The sequence below is a fragment of the Amblyraja radiata genome, chromosome 11, assembly GCF_010909765.2.
Source record: "Amblyraja radiata isolate CabotCenter1 chromosome 11, sAmbRad1.1.pri, whole genome shotgun sequence".
NCBI lineage: Eukaryota > Metazoa > Chordata > Chondrichthyes > Rajiformes > Rajidae > Amblyraja > Amblyraja radiata.
In genome coordinates, this window is record NC_045966.1 from 56,061,715 (window position 1) to 56,080,040 (window position 18,326).

At 43.9% G+C, this 18,326-nt stretch overlaps 1 protein-coding gene across 1 annotated transcript in view; it reads right to left on the reverse strand.

Annotated features, from left to right (window-relative positions):
* The window catches only part of dock2 (dedicator of cytokinesis 2), a 703,541-nt gene that overhangs the window by 558,390 nt on the left and 126,825 nt on the right, over nucleotides 1–18,326 (reverse strand). The window contains exons 14-15 of the mRNA XM_033029960.1: nucleotides 10,804–10,928; nucleotides 9,922–10,020 (exon numbers count right to left, since the gene is read on the reverse strand). Coding sequence (XP_032885851.1) covers nucleotides 9,922–10,020; nucleotides 10,804–10,928 — 224 coding nt within the window. The remainder of the gene's footprint in view (nucleotides 1–9,921; nucleotides 10,021–10,803; nucleotides 10,929–18,326) is intronic.

The following is an 18,326-nucleotide window of genomic DNA, read 5'->3' on the forward strand; positions in this document are numbered from 1 at the left end:
ACCTCTATCGGACATACTCTTGCTTTCCATTTTTGCTGCTCAACCTGTTGCCAACACTACATATCTAAGCTGCGTCCTTTCATAAACCTCATCCACTATGTTCTCCCGAGGCACAGATCTATAGAGTACACTATGTAACAAAATTTTGAGATTTTAAAAATCAAGTCTGTAATTTATCCCACCAGATAAAGCATAAAAAGAAGTCCGATTCACTTTCATATCTTCAGTATTAAAAAAGTTATGGCCATTTTCATTAGCATCTTGTTCCCTATTGCTTTTCCATTGACTTAACACAAAAGTTGTGCCCATGTCAAAAGCCCATAACTTTCTTAAAAATCAAGAGAACTGAATGAAATTTTCAGTTATTATAGATTGAATCATTCTGAAACAAATATAAAACATATTACTTGGATGACCTGAAATTAGAGCATATAATTAGTTAATTACCTAATTGTAGTTAATTACAAAATTGACGATTGTGACAGAAATAGTAAGAAACACCCAGACTGCCTTGAAAATTAAAAAATGTGATAGTCTCAAGATCAGATCTTTAATATTATATGCTGTAAATCCGTAACAGATAGGTAAATAAATTAAAACTTCTAGCAATAGACCAAGTATGTATGGAGAAGATCAGTTGCTAGCTGGTACATTGGCATATCATAATCAGTAGCATAATCATACTCCTCAGATTGTAACCAATAAGCAACTCTGTACACCTTGTTTTTCCTCAACTTTTCAATTTTGGCACTGTAAACTACAAGTTTTTGCTCTTCAAACCACACATGACATGCCTTTCTGCCCACTACTTTCCCATTAAGAATGTCCTTTAGATTCCATTTCTTAAGAAAAGGATATTTTTTAAATAGCCTAAGTATTCAAATAACAAACTAATCCCATTCACACAAGAATTCACGATACAACATGATTTTTAAATCTCACTGTCATTAATTTATATGCCAGATGGAAGGAATTTAATGTTTAATTCCCATAAATTAATCTAGAAACATCCACTCAATATAATTAAAATTATTAATTTTTTGCACATTACATGGTACTAAAACTGATATTTAGTATAAAAATATTGACTATGGATAGACAATAACACAAAATATAGACGATTTAGATACTCTTATGACATGATTGTCCAAACAAAAGAGCATTAATATCATTTTGCGAGTGGGTTTTTCTGGAACGCGATCGATTGGAATGTTGCATTTGCGGTGAATTTGAACCCCATATCGATAGGAAAAACACTGCCAGTCCGTATGGGGCCTAAATCACATTTTCGTAAAGGAAAATTAGATTAAAGCCATCCCGAGAAACAAGTTTATATGTAAAATAGACGATTTACATTATGTTTTGTCCCCTTCATGCGATCCGTCATGTTGTAGGCATTGAGAGCGTTAGAAGTCGCTTTTTATTTTAATGTAATTATTAAATTATTAAATTATTATATTATTATGTGCATGTAATTATTAAATTATTAAATTAAATAAATAAATAAATCGGGAACGGAAGTCCGATCGATTGTTCTTCAGCAGCTTAGCAGCCTGAGGAGAGCCGCCTCTGATAAGCAGGAGAAAACGGCATTTTAATCCCGCCCCCCACCCTAAAAGGAGCCAAAGTCGAGCACACGGCCAGTGGCAGAACTGCAGCGCCGCTGAAGGTAAGTTTTGTAACATCGCTACACTATGCGCTGACTAACTGACCATAACACTATATCAGGCCTCAAACAAGTACTAATAATTTCCTGCGGAACAACAAGCTTTCCTCCCAAATCCGCCTCCATGCACCACAGGTCCCTCCAGCTAAGCCTCCTCTTTTCTACACTTTCCCAGTTCATCCACTGTCCCTGCTTAACCTGAGCTACTGCCCTTACACATCTCACTGCTTCCTCCTGACGATGTACCTGCTTTATAACCGATTTCCTCCTCTCTGTTGGACCTGCCTTTCTCCACACTGGTTTCCCAGTGTTCCCTAAGCCTCCTTTCTCTTGCCGCACCCTACTTCACTACCAACAATGTCTGTATGCCTCAGAGCTGCTTGTGCTTCTTCTACTACCTGTTTTGAGTTCCAATTCCTCCCTTTATTTACATTAGGCACCAGCTTAATAAAGAGGTATCCTTACTCCCTGGTATTTGCAACTCTAACCTCAGTTTTGTACACTTAAACTCCTCTGTTAGGCTAGACAATGGTAAATGGAGAATACCTTTCCGATATAAAGCCACATTACTCAGACACCGTGGAACTCCTAACCATTTCCTAATATATGAACTAACCAATCTCTCAACCCTTCCAACCGTAGAAATTGGCACCTTATATACTGTTAATGGCCACATCAACCTAGGGAATAACCCAAACTACAAACATCACAACTTCAACTTGCCTGGAAGCTCTGACTTCTCTATCCTTTCTAACCCTTCAAAAAGCTATTTCTAAGTTGCTGAACCTGTTCAGTGTCATCCAACTTCCTGTTCTACCACCTACCCAACTGGCTTCTCCATTATAGACTAAATGTCTTCATCATCTAGATAAAACCTTTTCTCTACTACCCTTCCTCTAGCCAAATAAATACTATGTGATTTACTAGGATTAATCTTCAATCTAGCCCATTTAAGACCATTTAACTTCCCATCATATTGGAGGATAGCCAGTGTAGAATTTTCTTAAAGTGCTTTAAGTTAAAAGAACTTACAAAGAAAACCAGGATATTTTCTTTTCCACAAGCTTTCTATCAGATAGGTATCTTGTTCCAACCTGTTCAATCATTACAATGCCATAATATAGACAATGATAGCTTTTGGTCATAAGGTACAATTCTTAAAGGGATACACACCCAAGTGCACATAAGCCAGATCTGCTACATTCACTGGCCTTGTCGCTGCCATTCTGAGCCATTAATTCAGAGATACAAATCAAAAAGCAAGCAATGCTAATGATGAAATCAGAAATTCAAAAGGAAACCAAAAAATGCTGCAATTACCCAGCAGGCCAAGCAGCATGCGTGGAGAGAGAAAGGGAATTAAAAATTACAGATTGACGACCCTTTGTTCGATCGCAGTTCTCTGGAATTGAAAAAAATCCAGTCCCATCAAAGCCCTCGACCTCCATTCCCAAAACAATGGTGTCTCTCAAATCAATCCTCCATTAGGATGGTCTTCAAACATCTTTAACAATCGCCTGTTGATCACCCTTTCTAACATCACCCTCTTCAGGAATGAATGCATGATTAACTACCGGCAAAAGGCGCTGTGCACATCATTATGTTAAAAGTGTTATGTGAGTACAGGTAGTTCTTCTAAAGGGCAATAGTTGCATTCCTAAGAAATCTTATGTTATTAAAAATAGCATTATAATGAAGATTGGGGGAATGGAAAAAGGGAGGATACAGGCTAGAGAATTTCAAACTTGTAATGGCAAAATTATTTTTCCCACCGGATTCTCAAAAATAAAGATTGTTTTAATAGCTTAATAGCTATTATAAGCTTAAGAGCTTTTAATAGTTTAATAGCCACCAATACATAAATATACCAAAAATAAACCAATACCAACTACAAGTTAATTTGTGTTACCTGGCACAAAATACTAAAGGCTGTATCTTGGAATGTTTACTAGAGTATCATTACACAAAGTTTGATGTAAGCAATTCTTGTCAATGTCAGTGGCCACTTGTATTGAAGTGGACAGGCTGTGTCATTAACAGGCAATGGTGTCTGATTACTGCTGGGAGGTTACTTAGAAACACTGAACTGTTTCTTTCCCAAGACATTTTTTTTGGTTCGACAATTTGACTTGTAAGTATTTCTCTAGTTTCCAATAAAAATTAAGTTTTGAGCAATTTTGCCAGACAAACACAAATAGAGATTCCTATTTCATCAATCGTGTTATATCCAATTGGAGTTATGAAAACATGTGTTACAGCAGAACTACTAAATATAAAAACTACAGCAGAACTGCTTTGTGTACATAAACATTGGTAGTTTCTCTCTCCACCGATGCTGCCCGACTTGCTTAATTTTTCCAGCATTTTCTGTTTATAATAATAATAATAATAATAATAATAATAATAATAATAAATACTTTATTGATCCCCTCAGGGAAATTCAGATGTCCAGAAGCTCCCAACCAACAAACCCACAGATTCAAAATGAACGCAGACAGAAAATACATAGAATACAATGTGGACACTACCTGAGAGCAATAAATACTTAAAAAGACCAATAATTAACAGTTAAAAATTAATAATTGCAAAATGCATCCCCCTACAGCCTAGCGGTCCGAATTATAAAATCTAATGGCTGCAGGGGTGAAGGATCTCCTGAACCGCTCCGTTCTACAGGGCAGGGAGAGGAGCCGGTTGTTGTTCCGAGTGCCCTTTTGACTCTCCAGAATTATATGGAGGGGATGCCCAGGGTTTTTCAGGATGACCTCCACCTTGTGCCTCATACGCCTCTCAAGCACATCCATCCCAGAGTCTACTCTCCCCTCCAGCACTGAGCTAGCTCGTTTAACCAGTTTGACCAGCTTCCTATTGTTTTTTGCACTAATGCTGTTGCCCCAGCAGACAACAGCGTAGAAAATAACGCTTGCGACCACTGTGTTGTAAAACATGTGCAGCATATCCTTACACACATTGAAGGATTTGAGCCTTCTGAGGAAAAAGAGTCTGCTCTGGTCTTTTTTGTAGAGGGAGTCAGAGTTGACAGACCAGTCCAGTTTGTTGTCAAGGTGCACTCCAAGGTATTTATATGTCTGCACCACCTCAATGTCAGCCCCTGCAGCGTTGACTGGCTGAAGGGGGAGCTTGGACCTGCCAAAGTTAACCACCATCTCTTTAGTCTTTGTTGTGTTCAGATATTTCAGATTTCCAGCAGTTGCGACTTTTTGATTTTTACTGTGTATTTAAGTTGATGTGATAATGAAATATTGAACAAATGCCTGCGCATATGAAAGCGTGTGCAGGAAAGATTCCACGTAATGGAGGTATCAGCACACTATAGCTTGTGAGACAGCCGAGGCAACATACATTGGTCACTACCGGGACAAAATGGTCTACTTTCTCTTACAATGCTCCAGGAATAATGTCACCTTCTGAGTAAGTGATGCTATATAATTACACCAATGAAGAATTACTCTGAGAAATACCTGGTCACATTTTTGGAACGCCTCATAACAATATAAGGCCTGTCCCACTTACGAGATTTTTTTCGGCGACTGCTGGTACCCGTCATTAGTCGCAGCAGGTCGCCGAAAAATTTCAACATGTTGAAAATCCGTCTGCGACCAGAAAAAGGTGCGACTCTTTGGGCGACTACTCACGACCATACAGGCTTCACATGTCAAAAAATGAAAAATCGCATAAGTGGGACAGGCCCTTTAAATTGTACTATCATGTTTCACTCCAGTAAATAAAGCAACATCACGCAACTGAATTGCCAGCTGAATGACTGCTATTGGTGTTGGTTTGTTGCTGTCACACATGCCGAGATACAGTGAAAAGCTTTTGTTTGCATGCTATTCTGTTAAATCAGATAATACTATACATGGATTGAATCAAGCCATGCACAAGTCAAACAGGTAGAGTTATGAGAAAAATACAGAGTGCAGAATATAGTTTTCAGCATTGCAGCGTGACAGTTCCAGAGAAAAAGTCCAGTCTCTATATTGCGGTAGGTTGGGTAATTCACTCTAGCTTATGGGAGAACCATCAGAAGACTGAAAAACAGCAGGGAAGTAGCTGTTGCTGCGTCTGGTGGTCTATGCTTTCAAGCTTGTATATTTTCTGTTCAACAGTAACGCAGAGAAGAGTGAATAACCAGGGTGGGATATGTTGGCTGCCTTCCCGAGGCAGCGTGAAGTGTAGATGGAGTCAATGGAGGGGTGTCTGGTCTGTATGATGGACTGGGCTACATCTACAACTCTGCAATTTATTGTGGTCTTAGGCAGAGATGTTCCCAAACCAAGCTGTGATGCAACCAGACAGCATGCATCTGTAGAAGTTGGTAAGACTTGTTGGAGACATGCAAATTAGTCTCCCGAGGAAGTAGAGGCGTGGGAGTGCTTTTTTGGCCTTTGCTTCAATGTGGTTGGTCCAGGAAAGATCACTGGAAATATTTACGCTTAGGAACTTGCAGATGTCAACCATTTCCACTTCAGCACCATTGATGCAGATTGGCGAATGTAGTCCATTGTAGCGAGGACTCGCAGGAGTCCAGCCAAAAACTAAGCGGACATGAGTTGTGTGCACTAGACGTGTTTATTCTCTCCAATACAGCTCCCTACTACCTCAAGGTCACGGGCGTTGACCGGCCTTAAATACCACTTCAGATATCAACCCCGTGACAAACACCTCCCACACCGAGATGCTGTCCTCCAGAGCCTAGTGTTTGTTGTGTCCATGGCTTACCACCAGGTGCCGCCACATGCAGTGGCCCCACAATGTCCACGTGCACATGATCGAACCGCCGGCGTGGCACTGCAAAGTCTTGAACGGGCGCCCGGACGTGTCGATGCACCTTCAATGTCTGGCACGGGATGCACGCCCAGGCCCAGCGACTGACCTGCTTTCGAAGTCCGTGCCACATAAACCTTGCGGCCACCATAGCGACCGTGGCCCGGATGGATGGATGGGCCAGCCCATGGACAACCTCAAACACGCGACGGTGCCGGGCCGCCGGAACGATAGGCCTCGGCTGACCCGTGGATACGTCGCAGAGGATGGAACCCGAGGAACCTAACGGTACATCCTCAAACACCAAGCCAGAGATCGCGGTGCGGTACGCCGGCATCTCATCGTCCGCCAGCTGGGCTGCCGTCAAGGCGGAGTAATCTATTCCCAAGGCCGGGTTAAGCATGGCTGCTATTGCCGGATGGGACAAGGCATCCATCACTAGGTTGCATTTCCCGGCGATGTGTCGGACGTCCGTTGTCTACTACAAAATAGCTACCAGCCGGCGCGGCTGATGGGCGGACTTTGGTGAAACCTTGGTGAAAGCAAACGCGAGGGGCTTGTGGTCCGTGAAGGCTATGAAGGAACGGCCCTCGAAGAAGTTCCGGAAGTGCCACACTACGAGGTGTAAGGCGAACAGTTACCGGTCGAAAGCGCTGTAGGGCCGCGCTCAGGTGATGGCTAAAGAAGGCGAGAGGCTGGCCACGGCAGTTAACAAAAACAACAGCCGACCGCAGAGTCTGAAGCATCCACGGTAAGTGCTGTGAGGGCATCGGCCGACGAGCATAGTTGCCCGAGCCAAGGCCTCCTTTTCCCCGTCAAACGCCGCCGTGGCGACATCGTCCCACTGTATCTCCCGTTGCTTGCCCGTCAGCAACTGGAAAAGCAGCCGCAAAAGCTCGACAGCCGCCAGAACGAACCGGTGGTAAAATGTGACCATCCTTACGAATTCCTGGAGAGCACGCACCGTAGACCGCGGCAGGCCGCGGGAACTGACAGATTGCCTCTGTTCCCGGAGAGGCACTGCTCCGTGCCGTGACACCCGATGCCCCAGGAAGTTGATGGCGCAAAGTCCGAACTGTCACTTGCCAGGGTTAATTACGAGGCCATGATCACTGATTAGACGCAGGTGGGCGTAGTGTTCCTATTGCGAGCGACTTGCCACAAGGCTGTCGTCCAAGTAGACAAACAGGAAGTCGAGCCTGCGCCCCATGGTGTCCATCAGGTGCTGAAAGGCCTGCGTGGCGTTCTTGAGGCCGAAGGGCATTCAGAGAAACTCGAACAACACGAACGAGGTGATAATTGCCGTCTTGGGGACATCCTCCGGTCGCACAGGGATCTGGTGATATCCCCGGGCTAGGTCGATCTTCGAGAAGAACCTAACCCCGAGAGGTCCTGTATGTGGGGAATGGGGTAACGGTCAGGGGTTGTGGCCTCCAGGCTGCTGAATCGATCCGGTCCAGTGATTCTGGGGATTCCAGCGCTTCCAAGGTTTCCAGAGCGCCCACATGCTGCTGGTCGGACTGCCACAGGTCGTCGGCGCGGGCCGCTAGCCGGATTGGATCTTCAAAGCTCTCCCCCGCGAGCTGCCGGCCGATGTCTCGTGGCAGCTGCTGCAGGTAAATAAATTCAAAGAGCGGGCAGGGCTGGTGGGTCGCCCATGAGTGTGAACATCTGCTCATGAGGGCGAGGGACTCCGGTCGCCGAGCCCGCCCATGTTAAGGACCTGACAGGCGCACTGCATACGGCTCGGCCCGTAGATCCGGAGCAGCAGCTCCTTGAGGACCCGCGTACTTACCCGCCGCCGGCGGATTATCCAAGTAAGGAATGACCCGACCGGCTGACTGCTGGACTAGAGCGCTTATCACATAGTGGTAACGATGAAGAATTGGGACTCGACCTGTCGAACCAAACCCCCGGCTGCGAGGTCCAAAATGTAGGCAGCTTCAGGGAAACCGCGTTGAGTTTGGCCTCGTCGGCAGCAGCGGCGGAACGCATTATTTTTTCAAATTCCCCTTCCAGGATTACACTCCTGGGCGTCGGGGTCACCAGTGTAGTGGGGACTTGCAGGAGTCCAGCCAAAAACTAAGCGGACACGAGTTGTGTGCACAAGACGTGTTTATTCTCTCTAATACAGCTCCCTACTACCTCAAGGTCATGGGTTTTCCCTGCCTTAAATACCACTTCAGATAGCAGCCCCGTGACCAACACCACCCACATCAAGACGCCGCCCTCCAGAGCCGAGGGTTCGTTGTGCCTGTGGCTTATCACCAGGTGCCGCCACACCATCATGCTTCCTGAAGTCAGTAATTAGCTCCTGCATCCATACTCACATTGAGGGACAGGTTATTGTCTTGATACAATTTAGATTCAAGATTCAAGAGAGTTTATTGTCATGTGTCCCAGATAGGACAATTAAATTCTTGCTTTGCTTCAGCACAACAGAATATAGTAGGCATAAATAAATACAGAACAAATCAGTGTGACCATATACCATTGAATATATTTAGTAAGCTAAATCCTACTTGTAATCTATCTCGCTTTTTTGTGATCTAGACCACGACTGTGTTGTCATCTACAAACTTGTTGATGGAGTTAGAGTAGAATTTGGCCACACAGTCATGAGTGAATAGGGAGTATAGTAGGGGCTGATAATGCATTCCTGTGGGACACCAGTGTAGTGAACTATTGTGGAGGATATTTTCTCTTCTATCCTCACTGCTTGTTTTCTGTGGATCAGGAAGTTGAGGATGCTCTGGCACAGGGGAATGCTGGCAATGCTTGGAGATGAGTTTATATTGTTGAAGGTGGAGCTATCTTCAATAACTCGAAGTCTGAAGTAGGTCTGATGACTTTTTCATTTCCCAACACTACAACCCTGCCTTAACGTCAAAAGTACTCCTCTGGTTGTGACACTTTATGGAATGCCTTATATCCATGGAACAATTTTGTGTATAAATGCAAAGTCTGTCGTGATAAATGGCGAGGAAAAGAGGTTGAGGGACGAAGAGATGGATAGAGAGACAGATGGACAGGCGGATGGACATTTTGGCTTGCTTTCCCAGAGGTTCTAGATCTTGCTGCAACCTTAAATAATTTTCTTCACTGTCCATCAGTTTGGTGATGATCTGCAAAACTACTAACCATGCTAGTCACATACCCTTCAGATTGAGGATAAAAAATAAAGATGACAAAAATTGAGACGACAAAAAATTGAGATGACAAAAATCACCAATCTCTGTGGCACAGACCTCCAATCTGAAACTAACTTTCCACTGTCATCCTCTTACACCTACTATCAAGACAATTTTGTATTGGCTAACTCAACAGAGGCCCCATATGATCTCACCATCTGGATCAGCTTATCATCAGGACCTTGTCAAAAACCTTACTGAAGTCTGTGTAGATGACGCCTACCAGCTTGCCTTGTTCCCCATGTTTATATGCCGGTCTGTAATAGTCATACTGACCTTGATTGTCTCCATCCAGCGTGGCTGTTTGACCTGATAGTAGATGACCGATCGAAATTCACTGACCAACTTGTCTCCTGCTCCCAGGCAAATGGAATTCTGCATCAAAACAGTTTAGTTGTATAAATAAAAATAAATGGTTTGCCTACATAAATAAGAACACGGCCTCAAATAACTAAACAGCTGAAATAACCAAATATTGATGCAGAGTAACATGATTTCTTTGTTAACATGTACACATGATTTAATCATGTTTCCTCCACCATCCCAAGCTCTATGAAATCCCAATAACCCTCTGTATAAAAATGTTTCCTCAACTTTTACTATTTGTCCATATACTCTCATTATTGGCTACAGATCTACCCCACATATCCTTCTCCTTTCAGGTCTGGCAGCTGGACAATGAGTCCATGGTCATCAGTGATCCAACATCTCACAAAGACCTTGGTCTTTGCAGAATACCTTGATAAAGACCCACCATTCTGCTTCTGACCCAACCATGCTTCAAAGGTGAGTTACAATCTTTTCTTGATTCCATGCCTTTAGATTTTTCAGCAGGTGATGCTGATAATCTGGAGTGAGAGATGAGTGCATTTTATTCCCCCATGCTCCATAGTTCAGATTGATTCAAAGTTCAAATTTATTTGTCACATGTACCATAAGGTGCAGTGAAATGTAATTTACCTTGCAGCATTACAATTAAAAATGGACACAACACACAACATAATTCAACACAGACATCCACCAATCTTAGTGATGCTAACTAAGATTAATTTAGTTGATCCAATCTTCAACTGAGAGAACAAATAAGGAAGGCCTCAGGTTATCTCTCCACCAGTTACAATTAATTAGCCTCTATTAATTCCACTCAAAAATCCTCACCGGAATAATTTTACCATCTTCATTGCAGACACACATTATTACTTCCACGTTCTTCTGAGTAGTCTTATTGTACTTGTCAAAATCTCCATACTGGACGTTGATATAAATGTCATTCCTCACATCACCTGCAGAGTGAAGGTGAGAAAAATGTTCTTCCATGAGCAGTTTTGCAATATGTTGGCACATCATGAAAGTTTTTTTTTTTTTAAACAATGAGTATCTCCAAAGACTATGGAGCCAAGAAGAACCAGACAGTGGATAAGGTAGTTAGCAACACATTTAAGATTGCACTTAGACCACAGTTGGGACACAATGTGCAGTGTTTCTCCCAGAGTGTGGTGGCAGAGACGGTCACAATATTTAAGAAGTATCTAGCAAGTACTTGGATCACAAGGGATAGTAGGCAATAGAGCAAGAGCTGATGAATGGGATTAGTATAAATAGATGTTTGATTGGCATGGAGATCGTGGCAGACTGGCCTATTTCTGTGACCAGTGACTCCTTGACTGTAACGAGTAATTTCACATTATTGATAGTATATGGTAACTCTGCAGATGACAGAGGATATTATTTACTTATCGGATATGGGAATTACACACCAGCCTTTAGTGTCCATCTCTGATTAATCTATTTCAGTGTCACACACATTAGTTATGTGCAGACTTCCTCCCCTGAAGAATGTTATTGAACCATATGGATTCATAGAGGAGCTGTTTTTCACCAGGGTCATCATTGCAGGGACCCGCTGTTTTGCTTTTAAATTAAAGCTAATTAGCTGTTTTATTTATTTTAATAAACTCCATGACTCTATGAGTACACCGAGTGAAGGAGCGACAGAGGCAGAAGCTGCCATTACATTTCACACTTTAGTTCCTTATTGGAGAAACTGAATAGGTGTTCCCAATACAGGGCAATGGGGGACCAGAATAACCAACTCAAACACAGAGGGCAGTACAGTTTCCCCAATATTGTGATGAAAACCTGATTCCATATCAATCAACTTCAATTATCTTTGAACTCTTTTCAATTTAAATGCATCAAGTTAGCTGTTGAATGTTTAAATCATCATCATCTCTATCACACCAGCTAACAGAAAACTCCCTCTTCATTCACTCCACTGTTGAATCAAACATACATCCCATTCCTTTCATTTCCAGTGAATTTTACTCTTTACATTGAAAACACCTGTGACATGGAAGAAGCCTAATGAAAATGGACAAGTTCCGAGATGGCAAATATAAAGTTGTTTACTATTGTTCTTAGGAAAACTAGAAATAATTCAAGTAGGGTAGTAAATAAAAAATCACCACCTGAATTTTTGTCCAATCTCCATAAGAATGGTAATGCTTGACAACCTAATCTAGACCCCTGTGGACAAGAATAAATCCCCTTGTCAAAGTTATAAAAAGATTGTGGGCATTGAGACACCGGCCAAATGACGTCAATTCACAGCTGCTCAAAGTAATATCACAACAGGATGGTCCGTGGCCACCTGTAACCCTAGGAAGATCAGAATAAATACTGCACCCTCTAGGTGCAGACATAGACATACAGTGGTCTTACACTACACAATATGGATAATATGCCTCAAATTTGAGATTGGTATATTCCTTTTAAACTGTTGTTAGGTTAAGGGCTAAAGAAATTGCAGGCATCATTGAAAGTTACCGAATGTATCAACCCAGCATAATATACATATTATGTATATATATGCAAGGAAGTGACCCAAATGCATTGTTCAATAAACTGAATTTGAGAGTGGGCAATAATTTGGCATAACACTATTCCCTATTTTTAAATCATCCCCCTGCACTTAGTCTGATTTCGTTCCTTACATTTGCATTATGACTCACACTCAATTAAAAATAAATCTGTTATTTTGGGAAGCTGGTTTGGAGAAGGTACACAAAAATGCTGGAGAAACTCAGCGGGTGCAGCAGCATCTATGGAACGAAGGAGATAGGCAACGTTTCGGGCCGAAACCCTTCTTCAAAGACTGAGTTCAGTGTTCTATGAATTAAAAGTCTTAAATTGCTTCTTTGAGTCATAGCCAAATAATCTGGACCCTTGCTGCAGTACGGGACAGAGGGAGAATTTTATGGCTGAAGTCACAATCTTTAGGAAATTGAACTTTGACAAGTTTATCGTTAGATGAGAAAGATCTTGTGTTTAATAGGTAATGGAATGTCAATGATGTTGAACCAATGCCATAACACAGTTTATTCAGTCACGTATCCTCCTCTATTTGAGAGCTTTTGCTGAATTGGGCTGGTGTGTTTATTGATGTTCAGTCAGAGCCTACACGTCAGACGTACTTTATTGATTGTACTGAGTTCATGCAGGCAGGGTACCAGAGAAAAACACGTGCGTTCTTGCTCCTTGCAAGCTGAGCAGCAGGCAGATATAAAATGGTGATCCTGGTGGACAATTTCTGGTAAAAAGAGTTCAATTTTAGTGACAATTCCAGAAAAGGAACAAGATATTTGGAATAGACACAAAACGCTGCAATATCTCAACGGGACGGCAGCATCTCTGGAGAGAAGGAATGGGTGACATTTCAGGTCAAGACCCTTCTAAAGTGGTCCATTTGTCTTTTCTTTTTTTGTTTTCTTTTGTCCCGTTGTTACAGTTTATTTCGGTTTATTTAGTTGTGTATGTGTGGGGGGGTGGGTGTAACATGTGTTTTGACTCTTCCTTCGGGGGGGGGATGAGACCTTTCTTGCCGTATCCCCCATCTCCGTGTCCGTCTGCGCTGAGGCCTATCGCGGAGCTGGCGGCCTCCAACTGGGACCGACCTCGAGGCTCCGGAGACAGAGCCAGCCAGGACTTCACAACACGAGGCTGGCTAACTTCGGGGCTGTGGTTGCGGGGCGACCCAACTTCCGACCCGACTTTGGAGCCTCGGCCGCGGGCCCGTCGACGACATCATCGAGAGCTCGCAGGTCACAGGTTGATGACCTGTTTTTCTGGAGCTCCCGCAACAACAGCTGCGTCCACCTCAGCGCAGAGGGAGAGCAAGGAGGGAAGAGACAATGACTTTGGGACTTTAAACTGTGTTGAGTGTTTGTTTTGTTATTTATTCTATGTTATGGCTGCAGGCTAAACCATTTCGTTGCACTGAAAAGTTCAATGACAATAAAATTGAATCCAATCCAATCCAATCCAATGACTCATGACCTGTGCCCATTGCTTCTAAAGCAGGCACATGCCAAGTTCACTTTTGCATGGAGTTTGGGCGCTGTCTAATAACCTGTTATGTTCCTCAGAGGATCCCGTTCATAAGTGGCCAATAGACCAGCATCGGCACTTCCTTTCTACACATAAGTGACCAGTGCCAAATGCCACTTAAAGCTGGCCTTTACTTCTTAATGAGGAAATGTCATGTCTAGGAGGTCATTTTGACTTTGGTTGAAGTTCACTACAAATAAGAGAAAGTTGGTTGCATGATTTTAAACATAGGAACCATTATTTAAGGGACCTCAAAGAGAGATTTGCCATTGCCGGGGTCCCAGAAGCCTTCCAGACATGAGCTTATGAGGTGATGGGATCAGTGATCAATCATAGCAGCTGGGCCCCAAGGACCTGGGTGCATCTCTGCAAGAATGTTCATAACTAGTTCATGTGGTCATGGTCAATGAATGCATCATTAATAATCAGATCTCACATTCTTCATCAGAAACTTCACACCCCGATACTCTCCTTATCACACCTACCAATAATCTCTGTTAACGGACCATGTACTTAATGATCGTCTAATGCTCATATATCTACATCCCACAGCTTTTACATGCTATCAGTTGTTCATGATAACATTTGAATATGCAGGAAACTCAACAATCACTTTTCCCCCTCTTCCCAACAGAACATGGGATGGGATTGGAGATAACTATCAACAGCAACAACTCCGGCAAGAAACTAATATATCAGCACCAATCTTCTCCGTCAGAGGAGATACAGTCAAACCCTGATACCTAGCATAGTGGGGTCAAGGAAAGAGCGTTCACGTCGCGGCCCTGTTTTCACCAATCTTTCCACCACCACGCACAAGAAGCGCAAGACAGCCACCATTGTGCAGCTGCCGAGAAGCGTGTTCAGCTCTGGCTGAACAACTTCTAATCTTGTGTGTGGGCCCGATAAGAAGAAGAATAGCTAGCATAGCCAATTTTCTGGTTCTATTTAATACCAATGCATTTTTGTTCATTTTTTTAAATGTTACATAGCATTATGCCAATTTCCCAGTGAACTAGGCAAGTTCAACGTGAGCTGTTTAAGGAGGCCTCATCAAGAGTGGGGGGGGACTCGGCAAACATCAACTAATGAATCATGAGAGAGAGCATTATCACAGTTTTACTTCAGGGCGGACAAAATGTGTCGGAAGGAACTGCAGATGCTGGTTTCATCAAAAGATAGACACAAAATGCTGGAGTAATTCAGCAGGTCAGACAGCATCCCTGGAGAAAAGGAATGGGTGGCATTTCGGGTCGAGACCTGCTGAATCACTCCAGCTTTTTGTCTCTATCTTCTGCTGATTGAAGTATGGACTTCCAGCTTGCCTCCTTCTTTCATCACCACACTTCCCCATTCAGATGCCAGTAACTGTTACCAATAGTTTGGTGATAGAGGAGCAAGACTGTTAATATGAAGGCCTCTCTTTAAAATAAAATAAAATAATGATGAGACGGTGAACAGAAAGGAGATTGAGAACCTCGTGTCCTGGTGTCAAGACAACAACCTTTCTCTCAACATCAGCAAGACAAAGGAGATAGTGATCGACTTCAGGATGCGGAGCGGTACACATACCCCAGTCAGCATTGATGGTGCTGAAGTTGAGATGGTCGAAAATGTCAAATTCCTAGGAGTAAATATCACCAACAACTTCTCCTGGACCACCCATATTGAAGCAACGACCAGCAAAGCACACCAATGCCCCTACTTCCTTAGAAGGCTAAGGAGTTTGGCATGTCCCCTACAACTCTCACCAACTTCTACAGATGCACCATACAAAGCATTTTATCAGGATGCATCACAGCTTGGTTTGGGAACAGCTCCATCCAGGACTATAAGAAATTGCAGCAAATTGTGGACGTAGCCCTGACCATCACACAAACCAACCTCTCTTCTATTGACCCCATTTATACCTCACACTGCCTCGGCAAGGCCAGCAGCATAATCAAGGACGAGTTACACCCTGGCCACTCCCTCTTCTCCTCTCTCCCATCAGGCAAAAGGTATAGAAGTGTGAAAACACACACCACCTGATTCTTCCCAGCTGTTATCAGGCAATTGAATTTTCCTACCACAACCAGAGAGCAATGCTGAACTGCTATCTACCTCTTTGATGACCCTTGGACTATCCTTGATCAGATTTTGCTGGCTTTACCTTGCTTTAACATCGGAAGAAGAATGGAAAACAGGGGAGAGACAATGACTTTGCCTTCCATCACAGTGAGGAGGAGATTCACTGTGATAGATGTTTGTGTAAATTGTGTAAATTGTGTGTCTTGGTTTTTTTTTTCTTGTTGTATGACTGCAGAAACCAAATTTCGTTTGAACTTTCCCTTCACCACCTCCAGTTTAAATTCCAGTTGGAATATTTTGGAGGACCAAGTAACCAAGAACCAAGAACTTCATTTGAGGTTCAAATGACAATAAACAGTATTGTATTGTATGCTATTCCCTTATCATATATCTGTACACTGTAAATGGATCGATTGTAATCATGTATTGTCTTTCTGCTGACTGGATAGCACGCAACAAAAGCTTTTCACTGTACCTCGGTACATGGGACAATAAACTAAACTAAACTAAACTTTCACATGCCCAGACATTAAAATGTTTCTAAAACTGCTGTAGATCTTTTATTTGCCGATCAATCTACCTGATGTTGCCCCATACATGGCCATGGTAATCCCAGTTGCTATTACAACGCTAAATGTTTTATTTTGCCTCTTAGTTTATTTTAGTTTAGTTTAGAGATACAGTGCGGAAACAGGCCCTTCGACCCACCGGGTCTGCGCCAACCAGCAATCCCCGCACATTAACACTATCCTACACCCGCTAGGGACAATTTTTACATTTATCAAGCCAATGAACCTACAAACCTGTACGTCTTTGGAGTGTGGGAGGAAACCGAAGATCTCGGAGAAAACCCACGCAGGTCATGGGGAGAATGTACAAACTCCATATAGACAGCACCCGTAGTCAGGATCTAACCTGGGGCTCTGGCGCTGCATTCGCTGAAAGGCAGCAACTCTACCGCAAATGTGGCCTTGGCAAAGAGCCAGCTAATCAGAACAGGCAGATCATTTGCTGGCCTACTGCCTTGGTTTATAAAAGGTACACAAAATGGCTGGAGGAACTCAGCGGGTGCAGCAGCATCTATGGAGCGAAGGGAATAGGCGACGTTTCGGGCCGAAACCCTTCTTCAGACTGATAGGGGGTGGGGAAAGAAAGAAGGACAAAGGGAGGAGGAGGAGGAGCCCGAGGGCGGGCGGATGGGAGGAGACAGCTGGAGGGTGAAGGAAGGGGAGGGGGGGAGGGGGGACAGCACGGGCTAGCCAAATTGGGAGAATTCAATGTTGATGCCAAGGGGACGCAAGGACCCCAGACGGAATATGAGGTGCTGTTCCTCCAATTTCCGCTGTTGCTCACTCTGGCAATGGAGGAGACCCAGGACAGAGAGGTCGGATTGGGAATGGGAGGGGGAGTTGAAGTGCTGAGCCACCGGGAGGTCAGGTAGGTTATTGCGGACTGAGCGGAGGTGTTCGGCGAAACGGTCGCCCAACCTACGCTTGGTCTCACCGATGTAAATCAGCTGACATCTAGAGCAGCGGATGCAGTAGATGAGGTTGGAGGAGATACAGGTGAACCTTTGTCGCACCTGGAACGACTGCTTGGGACCTTGAATGGAGTCGAGGGGGGAGGTGAAGGGACAGGTGTTGCATTTCTTGCGGTTGCAACGGAAAGTACCCGGGGAGGGGGTGGTGCGGGAGGGAAGTGAAGAATTGACGAGGGAGTTGCGGAGGGAGCGGTCTTTGCGGAAGGCAGACATGGGGGGAGATGGGAAGATGTGGTGAGTGGTGGGGTCACGTTGGAGGTGGCGGAAATGGCGGAGGATTATGTGTTGTATTTGCCGGCTGGTGGGGTGAAAGGTGAGGACCAGAGGGACTCTGCCCTTGTTGCGTGTGCGGGGATGGGGAGAGAGAGCAGTGTTACGGGGTATGGATGAGACCCTGGTGTGAGCCTCATCTATGGTGGCGGAGGGGAATCCCCGTTCCCTGAAGAACGAGGACATTTCCGATGCCCTAGTATGAAATGTCTTATCCTGGGAACAGATGCGGCGTAGGCGGAGGAATTGGGAGTAGGGGATGGAGTCTTTACAGGGGATGCCTTGGTTTATAAATGGGTTTCCTTTGCCTGGCTCAGGAGAAGCTCTCTATATTGAGTGCCCTTAGAGAGTGGGATTTAAGTGCACCTATTGCAAGAGGAGCAGCCCTTTCAGATACTGGGAGAGAGGTGTAACC